General features: G+C 44.3%; 1 protein-coding gene across 1 annotated transcript in view; it reads left to right on the plus strand.

The window, feature by feature from the left end:
* The first annotated feature begins 573 nt into the window (after positions 1–573).
* Positions 574–27,940, plus strand: part of STARD13 (StAR related lipid transfer domain containing 13) — a 298,193-nt gene continuing 270,826 nt past the window's right edge. The window contains exon 1 of the mRNA XM_075337335.1: positions 574–919. Coding sequence (XP_075193450.1) covers positions 796–919 — 124 coding nt within the window. The 5' untranslated portion in view covers positions 574–795. The remainder of the gene's footprint in view (positions 920–27,940) is intronic.

A 27,940-nucleotide genomic window follows, 5' to 3' on the forward strand; every position in this document is an offset into this window, starting at 1 on the left:
TTGCCCGTGACGTACAACCGACGGGGGCGGGTACACTCGCTAGCGATATCGGTGCTGATATCGCAGCGTGTAAAGTACCCTTTACTGTGTATAAACAATTACATATTAAAATTTTCATTAGTCAAACTTTTGACTTTATAAATTTGGAAACCACGCAATAGATATTTGCGAATGTCTTACAGCATACATATGTAGAGTAATAAAATGCATCCGCGCGTAAAATATCCACTCAGAGGAAATACTTTCCAGACATTTGTGCTCCTGTGTTATATCCATGTCTGCGCCAATACCTGCTTGGAAATGATTAGGAAAATGTAAAGATGCATTGCACATTATCCAGCAGTGAAAAGGTTATTGGCTAATAATAGTGGGATGACCTCTGCTTCTGGAGTCTGGAGAGATAGGGTAAGTCAATAAAGCAGAAGGCAAGCTTGTAAGGTAATTGAAGGAGAAAGGAAAGAAAGGAAAGGGTTTCTTGTATCAGACTGAAAACTTTCATGGCTGAACATCTGGTCTGGGATTTTCTATGTCTTCTCCGTCAGGGTAGGAATAGCTGCTGTAGTGAGGGGGGCTACAGGGAAGGCAGTGGGAGGGAGCGCTGAGCACTGGAGAGAAAGTGTCAGGAGATGCAGTGTGGAGAACCTCACTGTAACAATGTATCTAGGCTTTGAAGTGCAGAGAGGTACTGCAGGGCACACTGGCAGCCTGCAGCATCCCACCTCCTTCTGGGACCTTCATTTCGCCATCTAACTGCTGCATTCCCATGTAAAGTGCAGTAATGCTGTGGGATTTACAATGACATCCAAGAGGAGATCAGCCAAATTTCTGCTGAGAAGGTCTCTGAGTGAGCAATTAAAGGACTCCACAACCAAGGCTTGGGACCTGCTGTGGAAAAATATCCGGGAAAAGCGCCTGGCAGGTCAGTCTGTCCCCGGATCCCAGACACAATGCAGTAAAATGACACTCGACCATTTCTGTTCTGGTTGGTTTTTTTACACACTGACTTGACACTTGTGCTTTGCAGTCTCAGTATGTAATAGTGTCTGCATGCTGACAAGGTGACTGCAAAGCGGCTGTCTGAGCTGAGACTGTGTCCTATGTGCTGCCCTTGCAGCATTTCTTTACACCTTTCAGCTATTTCAATGCAGAGGATCAAAGCGAATGAAGTTACATTGTAATCATTTATTATTAGATTTTTAATTAATGGAAGAATCATATTTTGATACTATGTGAATGCGCATTTTGTCATAGCGGTTTATTGATAGGTAAACCAATATTGTAACCCTCGGAATTGGGAAGGGGTACATTGCAGATATTTAGCGTATCATGTAATTTATACATGTCATATTTGCAATTCTTTTACATTCATTAATAATACAGCTTATATATCCCACCAATTAAATACTGTTTATCTACTATAGATAATAATAATAATAATAATAATTTTATTTCTATATTGACATTATATTCTGCAGCATTTTACAAGTCAATAGTTACATTCAGACTATGTATACATTGTTGCCGACCCCATAGTAAGACTGTAAAGGAGTTTCTGCCATATACTTATAACATTATTCATTATTATTATTATTATTATTATTATTAATAATAATAATATTTGCTTATATAGCGCCATCACATTCTACAGCTCACTGCAGACATTTATCATCACTGTCCCCATTGGGGCTCACAATTTAAATTCCCTATTAGTATGTCTTTAAACTATGGGAAGAAACCCGCATAAACATGGGGGGAACATATAAACTCCTTGTATTACTATATGATATTATTTATACACCACAATGCACCAAGAATGATGCAAGTGCTAAATTCTTTCAGGGTTCTTTAACACTTTTTATGCCAACCTCAACAGTTCTGTTATTGCTGTGTGTTGGTTTTTGTATATTTATGCCAGCATTTAGATGGCGATGACGTGTCTGATACACCGAGTCACACCAAACATATGCTGTAGGTGTTATTTTCACACATTTGTCAAATTGTATGCAATTTTCTACTAATTATAAGGGTATTTTACAACACTTCTAATGCCGATTTTTGTAAATAATCTACTCTAATAGCTCAAGTCTATGGATCAGTGCATTCTGTTTATTCTTGTGTAGCAAATTGCTTAAACTTACTTGCTGTCCTTTAATTTTAGGATTTGTTAAAATCAATGTTCTATAGATTCCAAGGATTTCATATTGCAGGAAAGTTTGATGAAATTTCACTAATCTTGATACATCAGGGAATGTGAATTTGTACTTTCTTATATATAGCTGATCGTGGCTGATTCACTAATGGATCACATGCAGTTCAATGGGACTTATGGTCAGGCACTGTATTTAATGGAGCATGTATTTACCCTACTACTGCAATGCAAAATGCCTCAATCTTTCTCCCTCTCCATATAAAAGAAGACTCTTACGGAAATACAGTATAGTTCCATATAGTAAGCTGGGTGCAGTGTATTATTGATCCATGCAACAGAGATCATTAAAGCGATATTCTCAGGCTTGGAAGTAATCCTTTGGATAGGGGATAACTTCCCAGTTGTTAGGGGTCCGACAACTGCTCCTAAGTACTGTAGCTCTAAAGAGCCCTATGTGAATAGAGCAGTGCTCGATCATATGCACCTCCGACCCATTCATTGTTATTGGGACCATCACAGATAGTCGAGCGCTGTGCTTGGCTGGTCTTTGGCACTCGCAGAAGAATGAATGAAGCAGCAGTGCGCAAAATCGAAATATAACTAGCGATGAGCGAGCGTGCTGGGCACTGCTCAATAGTTGATCGAGTATCAGGGTGCTCAGGACACTTAATCAAATATCGTGTGGGTAATAGATATGCTCAATTTCCCCCATCATATTCTTTCTTTCTCATTTTCCCTAAAGCCCTAACAGGAGGGCCGGGGGTGAGAGAGGGAGTGAAGGGACATCCAGAAAAAGGCTTGAGTTTCCCACTGACTTCATAGAATCATAGAATGGTAGAGTTGGAAGGGACCTCAAGGGCCATTGGGTCCAACCCCCTGCGAGTGCAGGTTTTCCGAAATCATCCCAGCTATTTGTTTATCCAGCTTCTGCTTGAAGACTTACATTGATGGAGAGCTCACTACCTCCCACGGTCGCCTGTTCCACTCCCTCACTGCCCTCACTGTCAGAAAGTTTTTCCTAATGTCTAATCTGAATCTCCTTCCTTTAAGTTTCTTCCCATTGCTTCTTGTACTTCCTGGTGCTAATGAGAATAGGGTGGTTCCCTCTGCACTGTGACTACCTTTCAGATATTTGTAGACCGCTATTAAGTCTCCTCTCAGCCTTCTCTTTTTAATACTCAACATCCCTAGTTCTTTTTTGCCGTTCTTCATATGACATGGTTTGCAGACCTTCTACCATCTTGGTTGCTCTTCTCTGGACTTGCGCCAATATATCGATGCCTTTCTTGAATTGGGGTGCCCAGAACTGTACACAGTATTCCAGGTATGGTCTGACCAGTGTCGCAGGCCGCGGGGTGCTGCGCTCACCACGCTCGGGTCCGGCGCTGCTGCTGCTGCTCGGTGGCTCGAGTGGTGGGCCGGATCCGGGGACTCGAGCGGCGCTCCTCGCCCGTGAGTGAAAGGGGTGTTTTGTTGGTGTTTGGGATGTCGGTTTGTGACGCCACCCACGGTGTGTGGTGAGGTTGGGGCACCACCGCTGCTCTGTACGGGATCCCGGGAGCGATGACAGGGAGCAGCTGGGATGTTTCTCTCCCCTCCGTGGGTAGGGGGATTTTGGTAGTCCCAGGGCCCGGAGTTGTTCTCTGTTTGGTGGATTGCGGGGCTTGGCCAGGTGCAGGGTCGCGGGGCAGCGCAGTGCCAGAAGGCACGGTGGTACTTACTCAGCAAGTAACGCACACGGAGTCTTTGGTAAAACAAACGGCTGGATGGACGAGTCCCACAGACGGCTGCGACGGTCACTCCCGGTAGGTTGGCGGTAACTGTCTCTCCCTGAACCGGTGTTATGTTCTCGGCCCCGATGGCTTCCCACCGGTAACCCGCTTCCCAGCGGTATATTTGCCGGAGGACCCCTTTTGCCCGCAGGCGCTGGCCCTGGGAACTCTAGCTGTGGCGGTAGCTGTATTTCCCTTCACGGTTGAGCGGTTGCCTTCAGTCGGGTCTTTATTGCTGGGAAACCCCGGAGGTTCCCGTCGCTGACGGATTTGACCGGTTTAACGGCGACTCCTAGCATGGTTGGGGTCCGTAGACCCTGCCGGATGGTGCTGGCTTCTCTTTGCTCCCCGATCCGGTACCGGCGGGCCACCTCCTGTCCCCGGTCCTTATGGTTGTGCGTCAATCGGCCTCTCCTGCAGACGGTCACCACTGTCTGCCAACCTTGCTGTTTCTGTGCCCGGGCCACGTACCCGGACACGGACAGTCAGTTCCTCCACTACCACTTCGCTAACTCACACTCTACACTCGACTGCCTTCCTTTTCCCACCTCCAGGACTGTGAACTCCTCGGTGGGAGGAGCCAACGGCCTGGCTCCGCCCCAACTGGTGTGGACATCAGCCCCTGGAGGGAGGCAACAAGGATTTGTGTCTGACTTTGATGTTCCTAACCGGGGTGTGGGGTGTGTTGTTGCAGTACCTGTGACGTCCTGGCTTGTCCAGGGCGCCACACCAGGGCAGAGTATAAGGGAATAATTACCTCTCTTGATCTAGATTCAATGCTTGTCTTGTTACATTCCAGAATTTTGTTGGCCTTTTTAGCTGCAGCTCCGCTCGTTTTTCCAACGTCTAACCTGATCGATTCAAGTACCAAGCACTTGAACATTTTAGTGCTCACTCTTCATTACATATAACATAAAACCCATTCACAAGAGGATCTTCAGCCTTGGTTTTCGGGATCAGTGGGGTCCCAGCATTTAGCCCCCAATGAACAGAAAGTTAGTCCCTATCCCATGAAAATGCCCCTTCATAGCTAGAGTCACATCTACTCTGGAGGCAGTGTTGTAGACAAAAATGCTGGATGCCGCACTCAACACCCCTGTGTGTGTTGGACACCTATGCACTCCAAGTGCCACCTTATGATGCTTCAGTGAGCTCCAGTATCTCAGCTTTGCTTATAGGTTTAGATACTTTTATCAGGGGCTCAATTATAGATCATATATATTTTGGTTGATTAATTTTGCACTGAAATTCAACAACAAAGTACTGTAACAGTTTTACCAAACCCCATTCACTCAGAGAGTAGAGAATCAGCCCCCTTCTGTAGACCTACAAGGTGGTACCTATTAGGTTTAGGTCATTATCTAGGCAACACTGGAACCATCATATACCCGGGGCATTATTAACCCATTTCTTGATATTAATATTAGGACCCTGTCGTCCATATTTTGGACTCACATACATCTCATTAAGCCTCTACAGGCTGTTGGTTACTATAGTGACATCCATTAACTGTGTACCTACTAATACACCTACCTATCATATATACCACCTAGCCCTTTACAGGTCGTTCAGCGATGATAATTCCCTGTGAATTAACCCACATATTCTCTGTGTTAATCCATCTGATGGTCAGATTTTGATAAAGGCCTGGGGCCGAAATGTCAAAAACTGTTTATGGACTGTTTTACACCTATTTCACTGAATAAAGAATCTATAAGAATATCCATTCCTTGTTTTTCTTAGTGGGGTTCTATGAGTGCCGGAGTTCTTTTTCTTTTTTGTTCTAATTTTCTCCTGAGCACCTGCTTGGTGATGCGGGGTCTCTCCAAAAAATTTTTAGACCTCATTCAGACATCTGTGATTTCTCATACGCAGTAAAGTGGTCTGAGTCTCGTAGGTGTTTTTCAGCCAATTTTCATCAGTGTTTGGTCGGTGTATCAGTTTTTCTACTAACTCTTTCATCAGTACATTTCTTGTATGAATAATCACAGCTTCTCCTATTCATTGCAATGTTAATCACGGACAGCCCTGATGCCATCCATGCGCTCTACATTACAAGGACCCCACAGACTCATATGGGTCATTTTGATCTGTGAGCAAAACCAGGCATGCCTCTAGGATTTTTGTATGGATACGTAGTGCGCAAAAAACACTGATATGTGAATACCCCTATGGACTGTAATGTAACGTCTAACGAGTACGTGACGTGTTCTATCTGCGAAAAAAACGCACGAACGTGAAAAATGGAAGTCTGAATGAAGACTTATGCAGATGTAGATGTCTTAGGCTATGTTCACACATTGCGTTTTTGCAGTGTTTTTTTAATGCATTTTTTATGCAAATTAAAATATATTTTTTTACATTACCAGCAAAAGCTATAATATTTCAGAAATCTGAATCACACCATTGCTTTTTACTTTCCTGATTGAATTAAAAAACATTCAGCATTTTTACAAGTTTTTTTCACCATAGAAAGCAATGAGGACGTGCAGAAAAGCTGCATTTTTAATGCTTTTTATGGTTTTATGAAACTAACTTTATTAAACATGTACTGTTGATAAATGATATAAAATCTGCACCAAAAACACAGCAAAACCTGCTTCTTTACTGCCAAGATAGGTTTTGCCTGCAGAAAAAAGGAGCAAAAAAGCAACGTGTGAACCTAGTCTAACACTACCTCGTGTATGAGCCATTAAAATGACACCAAAGCGCTCAGTTTGCATCTATCATTACAAGAACTGTCATGATCAGCATTTTCTTTATCATTATTGTAATTTAATGAAGGACTGAAGCTAGTGAGCAAAAAAACACAATTGTGAACCTAGAGCATTTGTAGGAAATGCAACTTCTTTGGGTCCTCTGTCCTATCACCACCATCATAGGTTAAATCATCAATAGTACACCATACTTTCAATTTTTCTAAAAGCCAAGGAAACAATGGTGGTGAAGGGGTGAGACCCATGATTGGCGCAACCTTGATGGCGCAGTGATAAAGTATTTGATTTCCACGCTATTCCTATAAAGATAATGTGTCCATTTACCTAGGAAGCAAAAATTACTTGTTAGAAAGAATTGGTGAACTGATGGAAGTGACTAGGACTGCGCGGTTAGACTAAACAGGGTTTGTTTGTAGTCTGTTACCATGGAAACATGTAGTTACAGATACAAGCAGATGTTTCACTGATTTTGTCAACTTCTCATGGCCAAGAAAAAAGAACTAATAAGTGAAGTTCAGAAGAATCAGGAAGAATGACAAAACTTTTTAACGTGTCTTCATATTGTGCTACATTTTACTAGTTTTCTAGTCAATCTTTTGTGGGGCCACTGGCCCAAACTGTTCGCTTTTAGGTGCCTCTAGCAAAAATAGGGATCAGACCAGCTTCAGAACAGCACATGCAAGCTGTATAGCAAAGGAAAGAGTTGTCTCAGGAGATTAGAAATAAAATTATAGACGAGCATGTTATAGATAAAGGTTATAAGACCATCTCCAAGCAGTTTGAAGTTCCTTTGACTACAGTTGACAAATTATTCAGAAATTCAGAAAGATCCATGGGACTATAGCCAATCTCCCTGGACATGACCACAGGAAGCAAATTGATGACAAATCGAAGAGATGGATAATACGAATGGTAACAAAAGAGCCCAGAAAAACTTCTAAAGAGATTCTAGGTGAACTTCAAGCTCAAGTAAGATCAGTGTCTGATCGCACCATCTGTCATTGTTTGAACTAAAGTGGACTTTATGGGAGACGACCAAGGAGGACACCATTGTTGAAAACAAAACATAAAAAAGCCAGACTGAAATTTGCCAAACAGAATGTTGACAAGCCACAAAGCTCCTGAGAGAATGTCTTATGGGCAGATGAGACAAAAATGGAACTTTTTGGCAAGGCACATCAGCTCTATGTTCACAGATGAAAAAATAATGCATATCAAGAAAAGAACACTGTCCCTACAGTGAAACATGGAGGAGGCTCTGTTTTGTTCCGGGGCTGCTTTGCTGAATCTGGCACAGGGTGTCTTGAATCAGTGCAGGGTACAATGAAATCTCAAGACTATTAAGTGAGATTCTAGAGAGAATTGTGTTGCCCAGTTTCAGAAAGCTTGGTCTCAGTCACAGGTTATGGGTCTTGCAAAAGGATAATGACCCAAAACACACAGCTGAAAACACCCATGAATGGCTAAGAGGAAAACATTGGACTATTCTGAAGTGGCCTTCTATTAGCCCTGACCTAAATCCTATTGAGCATTTTTGGAAAGCGCTGAAACATGCCGTCTGGAAAAGGCAACCTTCAAACACAAGGCAACTGGAGCAGTTTGCTCTTGAGGAGTGGCCAAAATACCTGTCGAGAGGAGCAGAAGTCTTATTGACAGTTACAGGAATTGTTTGCAGTGATTGCCTCAAATGGTTGTGCAACAAAATATTAAGTTAAGGAGGAGGAGGAGGAGGAGGAGGGTACCATAATTTCTGTCCAGGCCTATTTCATAAGTTTTATTTTTTAGAAAAAATTCTATGGAAGCGAAAAGTAATGTATGACTTTCATTAGCTCATTTTCATAGATTTTATATTTATTATTACTTTTGTCAGATTCAAGTTATTTCTGTGACCATTGTGGGTTCTTCTTTCATTAAACGATGGGTACCAACAATTTTGACCACGTTGGCACAAACAGCCTTCTGAATTCTCATACACCGTGTGCAGAATTATTAGGCAAGTTGTTTTTTAGAGGATTTTTTTTATTATTGATCAACAACTATGTTCTCAATCAACCCAAAAGACTCATAAATATCAAAGCTTAATATTTTTGGAAGTTGGAGTGTTTTTTTTTTTAGATTTGGCTATCTTAGGAGGATATCTGTTTGTGCAGGTAACTATTACTGTGCAGAATTATTAGGCAACTTAATAAAAACAAAATATATTCCCATCTCACTTATTTATTTTCACCAGGTAAACCAATATAACAGCACAAAATTTCTAAATAAACATTTCTGACATGCAAAAACAAAACCCCCAAAAATGAGTGACCAATATAGCCATCTTTTTTATGATGACCCTCAACAGCCTACCATCCATGGATTCTGTCAGTTGCTTGATCTGTTTATGATCAACATTTCAACATTGCGTGCAGCAGCCACCACAGCCTCCCAGACACTGTTTCGAGGGGTGGGGAACTGTTTTCCCTCCCTGTAGATCTTACATTTTATGAGGGACCACAGGTTCTCTATTGGGTTCAGATCAGGTGAACAAGGGGGCCATGTCATTATTTATTCATCTTTTAGACCTTTACTGGCCAGCCACGCTGTGGAGTAGTTGGATGCATGTGATGGAGCATTATCCTGCATGAAAATCATATTTTTCTTGAACGATACTGACTTCTTCCTGTACCACTGCTTGAAGAAGTTGTCTTCCAGGAACTGGCAGTAGGTCTGGGAGTTGAGCTTCACTCCATCCTCAACCCAAAAGGTCCCACAAGTTCATATTTGAAGATACCAGCCCATACCAGTACCCACCTCCACCTTGCTGGCGTCTGAGTCGCAGTGGAGCTCTCTGCCCTTTACTGATCCACCCTCTGGCCCATCCATCTGGCCCATCAAGAGTCACTCTCATTTCATTAGTCCATAAAACCTTTGAAAAATCAGTCTTAAGATATTTCTTGACCCAGTCTTGACGTTTTATCTTATGTTTCTTGTTCAAAGGTATTCGTTTTTCACCCTTCCTTACCTTGGCCATGTCCTTGAGTATGGCACACCTTGTGCTTTTTGATACTCCAGTAACGTTGCAGCTCTGAAATATGGCCAAACTGGTGGCAAATGGCATCTTGGCAGCTTCACGCTTGATTTTCCTCAATTTATGGGCAGTTATTTTGCGCCTTTTTTTGCTCAACATGCTTCATGCAACCCTGTTGGCTATTTGCCATGAAATGCTTGATTGTTTGCTGATCACGCTTCAAAAGTTTGGCAATTTCAAGACTGCTGCATCCCTCTGCAAGACAACTCACAATTTTGGACTTTTCAGAGCCTGTCAAATCTCTTTTGTGACCCATTTTGCCAAAGGAAAGGAAGTTGCCTAATAATTAAGCACACCTTATATAGGGTGCTGATGTCATTACACCGCACCCCTCCTCATTACAGAGATGCACATCACCTGATTTACTTAATTGGTAGTTGGCTCTCAAGCCTATACAGCTTGGAGTAGGACAACATGTATAAAAATTATCATGTGATTACAATACTCATTTGCCTAATAATTCTGCACACAGTGTAGACTTTGCTGAGGAAGGCAATGCACGCAGTTTAGGGCAACAAACTGGACCCAAAACTGCACCACAAACGCATCTAAAACTGCACTGTGCGCACAGGGCCTAATTACTTAATAGGTGCAGAAATTCTGCAACATCAAAAACTCACCAAAAGCTAATCTTGGGAATGCAGTCTAATAAATATTATACAAATAATACAAAAAATTCTAAAGCCGGCTTACCGGTACTCCCCGATGTGTGGAATCTCATATACGGTCCGGATATAGAGTCTGCAAGGAAATAGGGCAGGAGCCAGCCTCGAAAATCAAATGTAGAAATGGTTGTCCAAATTGAGTCCTTCAATTTGTCCGCTGGAGTCTTTGGACAACCATTTCTACATTTAATAAATATTATGAATTAAGCATCTAATAATCTTTAATGTTCCTTATGTAATGGCGGCGGGGCACAGTATTCGGTAGTAGGTGACTATTAATGTAAAGCAGGAAATGTACAGAAGAGGCCATTATGTCTATAAATATTTTTGAGTACAGTCCTCCTAAAAATAATGAATCAATATGATGGTTTAATGATTGATCAATCCGGGATTTATTTCCTAAAGAGAACCAATAAGTATTTCTAGAAGGCAAAATTCAGGAACCGCTCAATTATCTATACGATGCTGTATGTTAGATTGATGTTATCATGGACCATAAATATTTTAGATTAGGTGGATTGCGCTTTTTAAAGTAACCCAATCAATTTTGTTTTTTTAATTTTTTGCAGGATGTAATTCCTTTTATTGGAAAGCGTAGTTTTACTGGAATAAGAAACAATTCTTGTAAATCAATAATAAATTCAAAATCATTGTTGACATTGTTATTACCTTCTGTTTTTTCACATTATCTTCTCCTGCAACAGAAAGCTTTATCTATAAATAAAATATGCTTCTTCTGACAACATCACTTCAATGTGACCATGCATTGGGCCATTGTCCAGAAGTATGTACAGGAAAAGGCTTTTTTCTGTTGCCTTATGGAGTGTGGTAGAAATCAGTTTTTTGATTTCCAAAAACTTACATCAAAAACTGTGATTCTACTCTTATGCTAAACACAAACATACCAACAGTACACATATAGACACACATACTCATACATACATACCTACATAGAACATACACACGCATACACACTGTAAGATGGCAGCCGGACATGTCATGGACAGGAGATATGTGTCACAGAGGTGGTTATCCTCTGCGATGTAAGCCTGGAAGATAGCTGCAGTACGTATCGTACGTAATAGGCTTGACAAGGGCCAGGTTGTCGAGCGGTCAGAGAGATGGGTGGGACTGGCTCCTCACATATCCTCACCCCGGGCCGTGTTGTGACGCCCAGGGTTATGGGGTACTCGGTCCAGGGCAGTGAATATCTGGGAAATGTCACTTTGGTGGCCATTGCCCGGTTCCGTGCCCTGGGCCCTTTTTGTAAGTATTTTCCTTTTTGGAATATTTACAGGGCATTAGATTAGTGTTCACACGTGACGCCACTTGCGGTGTTGCGGCTATGTAGATGGAGCTGCACAATGTCCACTACTGGGGCTGATGTTAATGGCAGCCTGGATGTTAGACCCTCTGCAAGCACGGCCTGGCCCCAGAGGGTAGGTGTAATGACGGGTGTCGGAAGAAGGTAGTCCACACAAGGGGTTTAGTGCAACTGGTTGTTTACTCACTTTCTGGTGGTAACTGGTCACCTGAGGCTGGCTGCTTTCACCTAAGGTCCCGTTTCTTGCAGTGCCAGTGTAGTAATCTGGTACCTTCTTCCCCTGCACCTGACTCTGATTGGTGGGTCTCCGTGGCGTTGAGCAACTGGGGGTCCCCGTCCGGTGGATTTTCCACTGCTGTCCGTATGTTGGTAGCGTGAACCCTGTGGGGTTGGAGGATCTGGTCCTGTGCCTGGCTCTCTCTTTGATACTGAGTCTCGGATTTTTAGGGTCAGCAAGGTCCTTGATCGTCCCCTTGCTGTGCAGGTGTTATCAGGCCTGCCTGGAGCTTTATGCCTGACCTAGGGTCCTGTACCCCGTTGGTGCGTAGTTCCGGGAGTACTCCACCAGCAACTACCCTCCTGGGCACCAGGTTACTGTCCACTCCACGTCAGTGCGTCTCATCACGTCCACCTTCACTCTCCTCTTACTCTGACTATTCTGTACTGACTACTGTCCACAGTCTGTCACTCCCACCTGGTCAGCTAGTGGACTGGACTGGCTCCACCTCTAGATGCCCATCCATTGGTCCAACCCTAGCTTTGCACCATTGTATGGGGGATTGTTGGGGAAAACTGGGATTACCTGGAGTGTTTGTGTGTTACCACCACTGGTCTTCCAGGGCCCTAGGGGGTAGGCTCTGCATCCTGGTGGGGATGCAGAACCTTGTAGCTCCCTGATGGCTTCAGGGGCGCTACACATAAAGTTCAGGTGGAGTCATTAGCTGTCTGTGTGGAGGTAAGAAGTCTTCTTGTGTGAAGTCTCCATGCTTGGATTGGTATACTGGTTTAACCCTGAATTTCCATTGTTAGGACTGTGTACCCTGCTTTCCTGCCAAGAGAGGCCATTTATTTTCCGTGTGTGGCTTGCTTTATGGAGGTTTAATAAAGCAGCCTGGATGTTTTGTTTAACGTACACAGTACACTGTGTGGGAGGAATACTAGGGGCCACGATACAGTGTGGAGGAAATACTGGGAGCCATATTACAGTGGGGGGGGGGAACAAGTGGCCTTGTTATAGTGTGGGGAATAATGGGGACAATATTACAGTGTGGGGGAAATACTTCGGGCCATGATAGTGTTGGGGGAAATGCTAGGGGCCATGATACAGTGTTGGGGGAATACTGGGGACCATCAATACAGTGCATGAAAATACTGGGGGCTATCAATATGGGTGGGGAAAAACTAGGGGCTATATTACTGTGTGGGGAAAATACTGGAGGCCATATTAGTGTGGTGGAAATTTTGGGGCCATCAATACAGGGTGGGGGAAATCCTGGAGGCCATATTACAGTGTGGAGGAAATACTGGGAGCCATCCATTCAGTGTGGGGGAAATACTGGGGGCCATCCATACAGTGCAGGGGAAATGCTGGGGCCAACTATACAGTGTGGGGGAAATAATGGGGGCCAACAATACAGGGTGGGGGGGGAACTGAGGGCAATGTTACTGTATGGAAGAAATACTGGGGGCCATCCTACAGTAAGGGGGGATATTTGAGGCCAAACATAGTTGTAATGAGGGTTACCTGGTTAAGGGCCCACTCAGATGTTCCCCCCCCACCCCGAGCTGAACCTTGAGCTATGCCTCTGCACAGCATACATGCATACACACATATCTATCCAGATTATACATACATACACACACACACACACACATACACACACATTTCTACCCAGAACCTACATGCATACAAACACATACAGTACAGACCAAAAGTTTGGACACACCTTCTCATTCAAAGAGTTTCCTTTATTTTCAGGACTCTGAAAATTGTAGATTCACATTGAAGGTATCAAAACTATAAATTAAACATGTGGAATGACATACTTAAAGTGTGAAACAACTGAAAATATGTCTTATATTCTAGGTTCTTCAGAGTAGCCACCTTTTGCTTTCATTACTACTTTGCACACTCTTGGCATTCTCTTGATGAGCTTCAAGAGGTAGTCACCGGAAATGGCTTTCCAACAGTCTTGAAGGAGTTGGACAAGTGGACAAATTTGTTACCTCAGAAAGCAGCAGCTGCAAGCCCCTGCTATGTTGTTTGTATAGGCACTATATAGCCATCATAGGTAACTTATGATTTTCCCCCTGACTAGGAGCTATGGTATGTGCCTACCATGAACTAATAGGAAGCTATGGGACAGAACAGCGGAAATAGGGTCTTATCCGACAAATATATGGTGATGATATGTAGAAATGTGCTCACCTTATTAGGTTATGTGTCATACAACAAGATTAAAAGCCTGTGATCAGCTACTGCTCGAAACCACGAGCCCCAAGGCTAGTAACAATATGAAGGAACCAGAGATATGGCATGGCCATGACTGCGTTGCTGAGAAATAACAAGAGACGAATGTGCAACATCCAGATGAAAAGTGGTTTATTTCTTTACGCGTTTCAAAGTGAGCACACTTCTTCCCCAGGAGAACCACCAATACTCCTGAGGAAGAAGTCTGACCACTTCGAAATAAACCGCCTTTTATCTGGATCTTGCACATTGGTCTCTCATTACTTCTCAGCAGCGCAGTCATCACCACACCATATCTCTGGTTCCTTCATATTGCCACCATGAACTGAAGCAGCCTTGCATGATTGGACACAGCCATTAATAATGTAAGTGGACACGGCACTTCTGATAAGGAATGGGTGCTTTAGTAAGATCCAACGCCGTAGAACAATATAATTAAGCCAGGCACTCCAAAATGATGCAAAACGATGATTTCTTATTAACAACAGCCAACAGTTCAGTCATCAGACGTTTTGGTCACAATATAGACCTTCATCGATAGGAACTAGCTGTGTGTGTATTGTAGCGCCCCTGAAGCCATCAGGGAGCTACAAGGTACTGCATCCCCACCAGGATGCAGCGCCTACCTCCTAGGGACCCAGGAGGCCAGTGCCGGTAACAACACAAACACTCCAGATAATCCCGGTTTTTCCCCAATATCCCTCATAGAATGGTACCAAGCTGGGGTAGAACCAATGGATGGCCGTCTAGAGGTGGAACCACTCCAGTCTACTAGACGACCAGGTTGGAGGGTCAGACAGTGGAGAGTCAGACAGAGAGCAGTTGTTGACAGTGGAGGAGAAATGAAAGACTGTCAAGAGTGTAACAGTGACCTGAGGGCCCAGGCGGTTAGTTGCCAGTGGAATACAGTGAAGTACTCCCGGAACTACACACCAACGGGGTACAGAGTCCTAATGTGGTGCCCTGGACAAGCCAGGACGTCACAGGTACTGCAACAACACACCCCACACACCGGCTAGGAACATCAAAGTCAGACAAAAATCCTTGTTGCCTCCCTTCAGGGGCTGATGTCCACACCAGGGGGTGGAGCCAGGCGGTTGGGCCCACCCACCGAGGAGTTCACAGTTATGGAGGCGGGAAAAGGAAGGGAGAGAGGAGAGTTCAGTTTTGAGAGTGGAAGAGTGAGGTGGTAGTGGAGCAGACTGACCGTGTCCGGGTGCGTGGCCCAGGCACATACAGCAAGGTTGGCAGACGGTGGTGACCGTCTGCAGGAGAAGCCAGCACCATTCGGCAGGGCCTACGACCAGGCTTGGAGTCGCCGTAAAACCGGTCAAATCCATTAGCGAAGGGAACCTCCGGGGTTTCCCAGCAGTCAAGACCCGATTGAAGGCAACCGCTCAAACCGTGAAGGGAAATACAGTCACCGCCAAGGCTACAGTTCCCAGGGCCAGAGCCTGCAGGCAAAAGGGGCTCCCTTAGCATCTATCCAAGCTGGGGAGCGGGTTACTGGTGGGAAGCCACCTGAACCGAGAACATAACACAGGTGCAGGGAAAGGCAGTCACCGCCAACCTACCGGGAGAAGAACCACCGCAGCCGTCTGTGGGACCCGTTCATCCAGCCATTTGTTTTACCGGAGACTTTACCGGAGACTTTGCATTCATCATTGGCTGAGTGAGTACCACTGTGCCGTGCAGCACCGCGCTGCCCCCGCGACCCTGCACCTCACCAGGCCCCGTAACCCACCTGCCATTCCTCCCTCACCGGGCCCCAGGACCACCAACCCCCTACCCACAGAGGGGAAGAACAACATCTAAGCTGCTCCCTGTCATCGCTCCCGGGATCCCCGTCCAGAGCAGCGGTGGTATCACCACCTCACCACAACCGTGGGTGGCGTCACGGACAATAAATCCCCAAAACCTTTCCCCTTTTCACTCACGGGCAAGGAGCACCGCTCAAGTCCCCGGGATCCGGCCCACCGCTCTAGCCACCGTCCGAGCAGCAAGCGAAGCAGCAGCAGTGCCAGACCCGAGCGTGGTGAGCGCAGCGTCCCCTCCCCGCCCGTGACACTATGTCAGACAAACGCTCCAGGCAGACCTGATAAAATCTGCACAGTGAGGGGACCATCAAGGACCTCACTGACCTTGAAGTTCGGGGCACAGTAGCAACGGGAGAACCGGAGACAGGACCAGAGACTCCAACCCCACAGGGTTCACGCTACCATCATACGTACTGCTGTAAGAGACTACCAAGAGGGGACCCCCAGCTGTTCCAAGCCACGGGGACCCACCAATCAAAGACAGGTGCAGGGGAAAGAAGCCACCAGGTCACTAAACCCGCACTGGGACTAACAGGACCTGCGGTTGAGACCAGCTGGTTTAGGGACCAGTTATCAGCTTACTGTGAGTAAAGGACCCAGTTACACTGCAACCCCTTGTGTGGCCTACCTTCTTTCAACACCCATCTACATTACCTATCCTCTGGGGCCTGGCCCTACTTGCGGAGGTCCTAACATCCAGGCTGCCACCAACACCAGCCCTAGTAGTGGAAACTGTGCAGCGGCGGCTCCATCTATATAGCCGCAAAACCGCAAGTGGCGTCATGTGTGAACTTTATTTAAAAATACCCTGTAAATATTCCCCTTTTAAAAAAGCATCCAGGGCACGGGACCGGGCAACGACCACCAAAGTGACATTTTCCCCAGTTATACCGCCCGGGACCGAGTACCCCATAACCCTGGGCGACACAGTATGAATGTAGAAAACAATTCCTGTTGCCTTCCAGGTAGGAGTGACCAAGCCACATTAGTACCTGACCTTATATACTGCCCCCCCACAACACTACCCCCTGACCAATCACAGTGACCCAAATCCCAACTGTCCCTACAACTCCGCCCTATAACTTTCCCGCAAAAAGCACTCCACCACATTAACCCTTTAACTGCTCCTAAGGCCTAACATCAATCCATAGTCATGCTGCCCTCCCTCGAGCCCCTTCGGGGCAGTAGTCCGGGCTGTTCTTGATTGATGCTGTTTTCTTTTATCTTTTCTTTTACATTTTATAATTAAATTAGCTTTTTGCTGTCTGGACAATGTAAAACAAAATCTTGACCCCGCTGAAACAGACATTGAAGTGTAAGCAATCCATCAGTGGTGTCATGACGGAACTATATTACCCAGCATGCCTAGCTGCCAGACAAATCACCGGGGAGCTATGTGTCTGTCTATATATAACTCAATGTGTGCTTTTCACGGCTCTCATGCATTATATATATAAATACTTGGTAGATTTTTAACTGTTTATGGTTTGACTAACATTTCTAACAAATGTCTGCACAGCGTTACCCTCCAGCAATGAAAAACTATATTGCAGATGGTTCAGTGTTCATCTGTCTGTCTGTATAAACAGGATAATAAAGGGGTATTCCCATCTCCAAGATCCTATCCCAATATGTAGTAGGTGTAGTAATAATAATAATATTAGCAAATACCTCCAATTAGAAATGTAGTATAGTTCTCCAGATTAGCTATGTCGCTTACAGTAGCTTAAGTATGTCTCTTACCTGGGGCATTGCAGCTTAGGTATCCGTGGTAATGACCACGAGCAACTAACTGTGACTATATGTGCAGCGTCAGAGGCATGTTCATGCTCACCTCTCAGCTGCCACCGCTGGTTTTCAACTCAGTGCCCATGATCAGAACGTCCCCAGACTTCCGGTCATGCGCACTACACCAGTTTGAAGCCGGCTTCATAGTACTCAGGACTGGAAGTTCAGGGACGTTCTGATCATGTGCACTGAGTTGAAAACCAGCGGTGGCAGCTGAGAGGTGAGCCCGACCATCTTCTGACGCTGCACATTCATTAGCATATTAGCACGCCCACAGTAGAGTGTTCCATTTTTCCGAAGTTAAGATTTTCATATGACTTTGCTTGAATCCTTGGTCCAACTCATCTAAAAGATCCATGTAAAAAATTTTCAGCGAAATCAATTAATATTTAGGGGTTGCGAACTTTGATCACTTTTATTTGAAAGTACCGAAATTCATGAAAATGTATCCTCGACATCACACTATTGTGTATGTTGTGTGTCTGTTATTTTTTGCAGGTAGTTAAACTGAAAATAAGTACTAGAAAGGGAATTTGGTTACTTGAAAAGGTGCCTGGTGGTGAATTTTTGGGAGCTCGACTCCCTTTTAAAGGCCACTTTACGCGCAGAGATAAATCTTTGGCAGATCTGTGGTTGCAGTGAAATCATGGACATATTGTTCCATTTGTACACAGCCACAAACCTGGCACTGATTGTCCACAATTTCACTGCAACAACAGATCTGCCTCAGATTTATCTCTGTGTGTAAAGTGGCCTAAAGGAACAAGTGCTTTTAGAAAGAAACACTCTCGTGTGCTGCTAAATCCACAAGTATTAAACTACAGGAAATGTGGAAGGCCCCACAGGAATGTGGTAACATGCTAACGGGGCCGACTAGCCAAGGGAAGTAACACCCTTGCGACTAGTCCCTGGCCTCATTAGCATATCATAAAGGATCCTGAAAAATACTTTTTCTAAATCTCTCTTTATCTATGCTACTAGATACAGGGACGGTTAGGCTGGGATTAGTAATATGCACCCAGAACTGCTTGTGGTTCTGGGTGCATATTGCACCTGACAGGTTCCCTTTAAAACGAGTGGGGATTTCTGCTTCCATAAATGGTTGGCAGGTCACATTGACGTGAACGGCTTCGCAAACTCCACGACATCCCCTTTTTTTTTATTTTTTGCAAGCAGCCCACGGTGGTAATGTTTATCTCTATTGGGATGGTTTGCATTTGTTACTGCCAGTTGGACATTCCTCCAGGGATTGTTGCTTCTCTTAACCCTCTGTCAAACAGCTCAGTTACGGCTAGAGTGAGCAGAGGACCTGGGCTCGATGCCCACAAGTAGCAGCCAGCGCACTAAATGGAACTGTGTTTAGATTACAATCAATTAAGTTTGGCTTCCAGGAATATGTGGCCACTCGTCGGGAACATTTTTCTATTGCCAGTATCATTTTTTTTCCTCTTAAGTGAGCTAAACATTGCAAACCACAAGTAATACTAATTTGGGGTAATGAGATATAAATATATAAAGGGATATGCCATGTACTTGCCACTTTTATGTGTGCGCACTGGCTACAGGCTGTGACCTCTACTGTCCGCCAGTAATAGACAAGATAGCAGGACAAGGCTTCATAGCTGCGGAGCGACAAAAATAGACTTATTTATTTTAGACATAGCGATGCGGCTCACGAGGAGGCCGATAATCCTATTTTTGGAAAACACAAAATACCCACCGCTCATTTGTCATTACATTCAGACTGGCCCTTTATAAATATTATGCTATTTACGCAGCAGCTGCTTCATAATTCTCATTGTGTACAAGAACATTGCGGCTGTTTCATTGACTGGTATGTGCTACGTGTTATTTTTTGTGATGTTTTATTTGCATTATTCGTAATTGTAACTTGGTAACCTAATCTGGAATGCTGAAAACTCTCCAAATACTTTAGGTAGCATTTTACCTATGGACTGGTGCTTCTAATCTAAGTTCCCTGCACTTTAGTCATGCTTACCAGCTGCCGTCATTATCTTCTATCACCGCTGCTCCCGTCAGTCTCTAACAGTTTGTGACATTGTTTCATGGAGCGCGTGTCTATGAGAGCCTCTTTCTTGCTATCATAGACTTGCATTGGGGGCTTGTGATGTCTGACTTCCAGACAGTTAGAAGTTGCAGTCACAAGATGGCTCCGCGGGACCATAGAGATGCCGATAAACGTTGAAGAAACCAGAGGGTGCATATAAGACCGGGAGCAGGGGGCTTAAATTAAAAGCACCATTCTAGTGCTGAAACCTCCCCAGGAAAGTTAAAAGGGTGGTTCACCCATATTTTTTATTGTCCAGATCGATATTATATTGAGAAACAATGTTTCTCTCAAATACCTTGTGTTGGCAATAGTGCCTGTGAGAGGTGCTATTGTAGACCCCTGTTCCCTGCTCCGGTGACGTCACATCAAGTTCCGCACACGTCACATCCCTGTGGCTGGCTGCAGTCTTCGTGACTCACTGAGCTTTGGGCAGTGTTTCACCGCTGTCACATCACAGTGCGTCTCCTGCTTCCAGCGTTCTGCTGTGAGGGAGGAGGGAGGAGGGAGCAGATGGGCTGTGACGAGCGGTGAAACACTGCCCACAGCTCTGTGAGTCAGGAAGACTGCAGCCGGCCGCAGGGATGTGACGTCTGCGGAACTTGACATGACGTCACCGGAGCGGGGAACAGCGGTCTGCAATAGCGCCTCTCACAGGCACTATTGCCAACACAAGGTATTTGAGAGAAACATTGCTTCTCAATATAATATCGAACTAGACAATAAAAAATATGGGTGAACCACCCCTTTAAGGATATTGTCCAATTTTGGAATGCCAATTTCTTTGTTCTCCCAGAGATAAGCTGCCGCCAGGGATGTGTGGCACACAAGAAGGACTCAACTTTAGGAATATTGGAGCAATTATTTAAATTTCATAAGTCTTTTGCTTAAAGATCATTGGTAGCAGATTGTGGTACGCGGAATAAGGATTTGTAAGAAGGGGTACTTCTCATATAGCGAGATCGCTAGTGAGATCACTGCTGAATCACGTTTTTTGTGACGCACCAGTGACCTCATTAGCGATCTCGCTGTGTGTGACACTGAGCAGCGACCTGGCCCCTGCTGTGAGATCGCTGCTCGTTACACATTGCTCTGGTTCATTTTTTTGACGTTGCTCTCCCGCTGTTAAGCACACATCGCTGTGTGAGACAGCGAGAGAGCAACGATCTGAACGTGCAGAGAGCCGGCTTCTGACAGCCTGCGGTAAGCTGTAACTAAGGTAAATATCGGGTAACCAAGGGAAGCGCTTTCTTGGTTACCCGATATTTACCTTAGTTACTAGCGTCCGCCACTCTCACTGCCAGTGCCGGCTCCCTGCTCCCTGCACATGTAGCTGCAGTACAGATCGGGTAAATAAGCACAGCGGTTTGCTTATTAACCCAATATGTACTGTGACTAGGAGTGCAGGGAGCCGGCGCTAAGCGGTGTGAGCTGGTAACAAAGGTAAATATTGGGTAACAAGCGCTTGGTTACCCGATGTTTACCGTGGTTACCAGTGTCCGCAGCTTCCAGACGGCGGCTCCACGTCGCTGCTGGCTGGGGGCTGATCACTGGTCACTGGTGAGATCTGCCTGTTTGACAGCTCACCAGCGACCATGTAGTGACGCAGCAGCGATCCTGACCAGGTCAGATTGCTGGTGGGATCGCTGCTGCGTCGCTAAAGTGTGACGGCACCCTAAAAACTGTCGAATGAGAACTTTGTCCATGTGATTTGGATGCTATTCCAGGCCATGTTATACAGCCTGATTGATTGAACCTCACTTTTTATCATTTCAAAAAGCAAATAAAAATATACAAACAATAGAAATGTGTAGAACAATGCCAGGCAAGCTGTCTAAATCTTAAGTCTGTAGAGAAAGTTATATTTATATCTCAGCAGAGATTTGTAACTTGTCTCCTTATAAATATAGCAGCATTATTCCTTGTCACAGTCCAGATGGGACTATTATTGATTTTTATGCCCAATGGAAAGATTTTACTGAAAGCAGATAATGGACCATAGATGCTTCATCCATTAGTCTGTCAGGCAGATATATGCAGACAATGATACAAGGCCACCTACAGCTCATCTGACCAAGGCCATTCTATAGAATTCAAGCCACTGATCTATCCAATGTTGAAAAGTATAATGTTTTTTAGCTGCTACACTGGCATGTAAATGTTTAGGCACCCCTGGTCATCATAGTATCATACTATCATAGTTTTTAAGGTTGAAGGGAGACTCTAAGTCCATCTAGTTCAACCCGTAGCCTAACATGTTGATCCAGAGGAAGGCAAAAAAACCCCAATGTGGCAAACAAGTTCCAATGGGGAAAAAATTTCCTTCCTGACTCTACATCCGGCAATCAGACTAGTTCCCTGGATCAATACCCTGTCATAAAATCTAATATACATAACTGGTAATATTAAATTTTTCAAGAAAGGCGTCCAGGCTCTGCTTAAATGTTAGTAGTGAATCACTCATTACAACATCATGCGGCAGAGAGTTCCACAGTCTCACTGCTCGTACAGTAAAGAATCCTCGTCTGTGATTATGATTAAACCTTCTTTCCTCAAGACGTAGCGGATGCCCCCGTGTTCCAGTCGCAGGCCTAGGTGTAAAAAGATCTTTGGAAAGGTCTTTGTACTGTCCCCTCATATATTTATACATTGTGATTAGATCCCCCCTAAGCCTTCGTTTTTCCAAACTAAATAACCCCAAGTTTAACCCTTTCACGACCGGCCGATTTTTCGCTTTCCGTTTTTTTTTTTCGCCATTCTTTTTCTGAGAGACGTAACTTTTTTATTTTTCAGTCAATATGGTCATGTGAGGGCTCATTTTTGCGGAACGAGCTGTACTTTTAAATGAAACCATCAGTTTTACCATATTGTGTACTAGAAAATGGCAAAAAAATTCCAAATGCTGAAAAATTGCAAAAAAAGTGCGATAGCACTATGGTTTTTGAGATATTTTATTCACTGTGTTCACTATATGGTAAAACTGATGTGTGGGTGTGATGCCTCAGGTCAGTGCGAGTTCGTAGACACCAAACATGTATAGGTTTACTTTTATATAAGGGGTTAAAAAAAAATCGGAAGTTTGTCCGAAAAAAGTGGCGCACGTTTTACGCCATATTCCGTGACCCGTAGCGTTCTCATTTTTCGGGATCTTAGGCTCAATGACGGCTTATTTTTTGCGTCTCGAGCTGACGTTTTTAACGGTACCATTTTTGCGCAGATGCTACGTTTTGATCGCCTCTTATTGCATTTTGCGCAAAAGTTGTGGCGACAAAAAAACGTCGTTTTGGCGTTTGGAATTTTTTTGCCGCTACGCCGTTTACTGATCAGATTAATTGATTTTATATTTTGATAGATCGGGCGTTTCTGAACGCGGCGATACCAAATGTGTGTATATTTTTTATTTTTTTAACCCTTTAATTTTTAATGGGGCGAATGGGGGGTGATTTGAACTTTTAGGTTTTTTTGTTTTTTTTTAATTTTTTAAAACTTATTTTTTTACTTTTTTTTTTTATTTTACTAGTCCCCCTAGGGGGCTATTGCGATCAGCATTCCGATCGCTCTGCAGTATCTGCTGATCACAGCTGGAAGGCTGTAAACAGCAGATACGCTGTCTTTCTCTTTTGCTGTGCCCCGGGCACAGCGAAAGTGAAACCAATTCATGTGTAGTACAGGAGTCATCACATGACCCTGTACTACCATGACAACTATCGGGAGTCACGTGATCGCGTCACGTGACTTCCGGTTTCGGCGGTAAGTAAAACTTTACCGCGATTGCGCTTATAATGGCGCTGTCATGTATTGACAGCGCCATTATAAGGGGTTAATCGGCACGAGCAGATAACGATTCTGCTCGTGCCTAGCAGGCACACATCTCAGCTGTGAAAATCAGCTGAGATGTGTGCCGATCGCGGCATGCTGCCGCCGGAGGACCGCGGGCAGTAAGATTATGTCATTTAGGACGTAATTTTACGGCCCGCGGTCGTTAAGGGGTTAATAACCTGTCTTGGTATTGCAGCCCACCCATTCCTCTAATAATCTTGGTGGCTCTTCTCTGCACCCTCTCCAGTTCAGCTATGTCCTTCTTATATATCGGTGACCAGAATTGTACACAGTATTCTATGTGCGGTCGCACTAGTGACTTGTACAGAGGTAGAACTATATTTTTTTCATGAACACTTATACCTCTTTTAATACATCCCATTATTTTATTAGCCCTGGCAGCAGCTGCCTGACACTGTCCACTAAAGTGAAGTTTACCATCCACCCATACACCCAAGTCTTTTTCTGTGTCTGTTTTACCCAGTGTTCTACAATTAAGTACATAATCATAAATGTTATTTCCTCTACCCAAGTGCATGACCTTACATTTATCTACATTAAACTTCAATTGCCACTTCTCAGCCCAATCCTCCAATTTACATAAATCTCCCTGTAATATAAAATTATCCTCCTCTGTATTGATTACCCTGCAGAGTTTAGTATCATCTGCAAATATTGAAATTCTACTCCGCATGCCCCCAACAAGGTCATTTATAAATATGTTGAAAAGAAGCGGGCCCAATACTGACCCCTGTGGTACCCCACTATGAACTGAGACCCAGTCCGAGTACGTACCATTGATAACCACCCTTTGTTTCCTATCACTGAGCCAGTTTTTAACCCAGTTACACATATTTTCCCCTATCCCCATTATTCTCATTTTATGTACCAACCTTTTGTGTGGCACCGTATCAAAAGCTTTTGAAAAGTCCATATACACAACATCCACTGCATTTCCCTGGTCCAGGCTTGAACTTACCTCTTCATAGAAGCTGATCAAATTAGTTTGACAGGATCGATCCCTCAAAAACCCATGTTGATACTCTGTCATAAGGTTATTTTTCTTGAGATACTCCAGTATAGCATCTCTCAAGAAACCCTCAAGGATTTTACCAACCGTAGAGGTTAAACTTACCGGCCTATAATTTCCCGGCTCAGTTTTTGTCCCCTTTTTGAATATTGGCACCACATTTGCTATGCGCCAGTCCTGCGGTACCGACCCTGTTATTAAGGAATCTGAGAAGATTAAAAATAATGGTCTATCTATCACAGAACTCAATTCCTGTAGTACTCTGGGGTGTATGCCATCCGGGCCTGGAGATTTGTCAACCTTAGTGATTTCGAGGCGGCGGCGTACTTCCTGCTGGGTTAAGCAGGTAATATTCAAGGGTGAATTTATGGTATCACTGGTCATGTCATCTGCCATGGCATTTTCTTGTATAAAAACCGTAGAAAAAAAGTCATTCAGCAGGTTGGCTTTACCCTCATCCCCTTCCACCATTTCACCAAGACTATTTTTAAGGGGGCCAACACTATCGCGTTTCAGTTTTTTACTGTTTATGTAGTTAAAGAATATTTTAGGATTATTTTTACTTTCTCTCGCAATGAGTCTCTCTGTCTCAAACTTAGCTAACTTAATTTGCTTTTTACATATTTTATTTAATTTTCTATAATTATATAATGCCTCATCACTACCTACCCTCTTTAATTCTTTTAAGGCTTTCTGTTTTTCTTTTATTGCTTCCCTTACAGCTCTATTTAGCCATAGGGGTTTCCTCCTATTTCTAGCATGTTTGTTCCCATAGGGTATATTTTCTGCACAAGCCCTATTCAGGATGCTCATAAAAGTCTCCCATTTGCTTTGTGTGCTTTTATTACTTAGTACATCATCCCAGTTTATTGCACTAAGATCATCTCTCAACCGTTTAAAATTTGCTTTCCTGAAGTTTAGTGTCCTTGTAGCCCCTCTACTAGACATCTTACTAAAGAATACATGAAAACTTATTATTTTGTGATCACTATTCCCCAAGTAACCCCCAACTTGTATATTTGATATGCGGTCTGGCCTATTGGTTAGTACAAGGTCTAGTAGTGCTCCCCCTCTTGTGGGGTCCTGTACCATTTGTGAAAGGTAATTATCTTTCATTGTTATCAAAAATCTACTTCCTTTGCTGGAACTGCAAGTTTCTGTTCCCCAATTTATATCAGGATAGTTAAAGTCCCCCATAATAATTACCTCTCCGAGACTCGCTGCTTTATCAATTTGCTTTATGAGGAGATTCTCTACCTCTTCCATAATATTCGGCGTCTTATAACACACCCCTATCAGTATTTTATTATTCATTCTCCCCCCACTTATCTCCACCCATAGGGACTCTACATTCTCAGTACCCTCACATATGTTGTCACGCAGGATGGGTTTAAAGCCTGCTTTACACACTTCAATAGATCTTTCAATCCGTCGTCGGGGTCAAGTTGTAAGTGACGCACATCCGGCATCGTTCGTGACGTATTTGCGTGTGAAACCTAAGTGCGATCAGGATTGAACGAAAATACGGTGATCGCATACACGTCGTTTATTCCTCATACATTGGACGTTTTGTTGTACGAAACTAGTGAATTGTAACGTGTGACATCCCTCATACGATTTTGGTGTCTGATGCTATGTGCGCAGGTGTGCGCTCTGCACCGCAGCTTAAAAAAGGTCTGCTTCAGAGCGCAGCTGAAAAGCTGCGTTCTGAAGCGCCTCACAATGTCTGTCATTAACTAATCTCTGTCAGTCCGTCACTATCTCTGTCCCTCACTCTCTGTCCATGTCAGTCTATCCCCCTCTCTCATATACTCACCGATCCCCGATCCCCGGCGCTGCACGGCATTCACACTGCTCTGGCGGCTTTTACTGTTTTGAAAAAGCCGGCCGCCCATTAAACAATCTCGTATTCCCTGCTTACCCCGCCCACCGGCGCCTATAATTGGTTACAGTGAGACACGCCCCCCACGCTGAGTGACAGGTGTCACACTGCACCCAATCACAGCAGCCGGTGGGCGTGTCTATACTGTGCATTGAAATAAATAATTAAATAATTAAAAAAAACGGCGTGCGGTCCCCCCCAATTTTAATACCAGCCAGATAAAGCCATACGGCTGAAGGCTGGTATTCTCAGGATGGGGAGCTCCACGTTATGGGGAGCCCCCCAGCCTAACAATATCAGCCTGCAGCCGCCCAGAATTGCCGCATACATTAGATGCGACAGATCTGGGACTGTACCCGGCTCTTCCCGATTTGCCCTGGTGCGTTGGCAAATCGAGGTAATAAGGAGTTATTGGCAGCCCATAGCTGCCAATAAGTCCTAGATTAATCATGTCAGGCGTCTATGAGACACCTTCCATGATTAATCTGTAAGTTACAGTAAATAAACACACACACCCGAAAAATCCTTTATTAGAAATGAAAACACAAACATATACCCTGTTTATCCACTTTAATCAGCCCCAAAAAGCCCTCCTTGTCCGGCGTAATCCAGGATGATCCAGCGTCGCTTCCACCGCAGCTGCATGGAGGTGACCGGAGCTGCAGCAGACACAGCCGCTCCGGTCACCTCCACACAGCAAATGAACACAGCCGCGCGATCAGCTGACCTGTCACTGAGGTTACCCGCTGTCACATCGCATACGAGATCGCATACCTAATTGTAAGGTGTAAAGCAGGCTTTAAGGATGATTTTACATATAGACACACACCTCCCCCTCGCTTATTTGTACGGTCATTCCTGAATAGGCTATAACCCTGTAAATTAACAGCCCAGTCATAGCTCTCATCCAGCCATGTCTCTGATATCCCCACTATATCATAATTTTCTTCCAACAATATTAATTCTAATTCCTCCACCTTATTTGTGAGGCTTCGGGCATTAGTGTACATGCACGTTATGTATGACTCTGTACCTATATTCCTGCTTACTGTATTGACTGTCCTAACCCTTCCCCCCGTACCACCCCCAATTTCATTACTTGTGCCCTGGTCACTATCTGCACTACATTCCCCTTCTATAAAGTGAATACCCTCGCCCCCCATTCCTAGTTTAAACACTCCTCCAACCTTCTAGCCATTTTCTGCCCCAGCAGAGCTGCACCCTCCCCATTAAGATGCAGCCCATCCCTAGCATAGAATCTGTAGCCAACTGAAATGTCGGCCCAATTCTCCAGGAACCCAAAACCCTCTTTCCTACACCAATTCCTGAGCCACCTGTTAACCTCCCTGATCTCTCTTTGCCTCTATGG

The sequence above is a fragment of the Anomaloglossus baeobatrachus genome, chromosome 2, assembly GCF_048569485.1.
Source record: "Anomaloglossus baeobatrachus isolate aAnoBae1 chromosome 2, aAnoBae1.hap1, whole genome shotgun sequence".
Classification (NCBI taxonomy): domain Eukaryota; kingdom Metazoa; phylum Chordata; class Amphibia; order Anura; family Aromobatidae; genus Anomaloglossus; species Anomaloglossus baeobatrachus.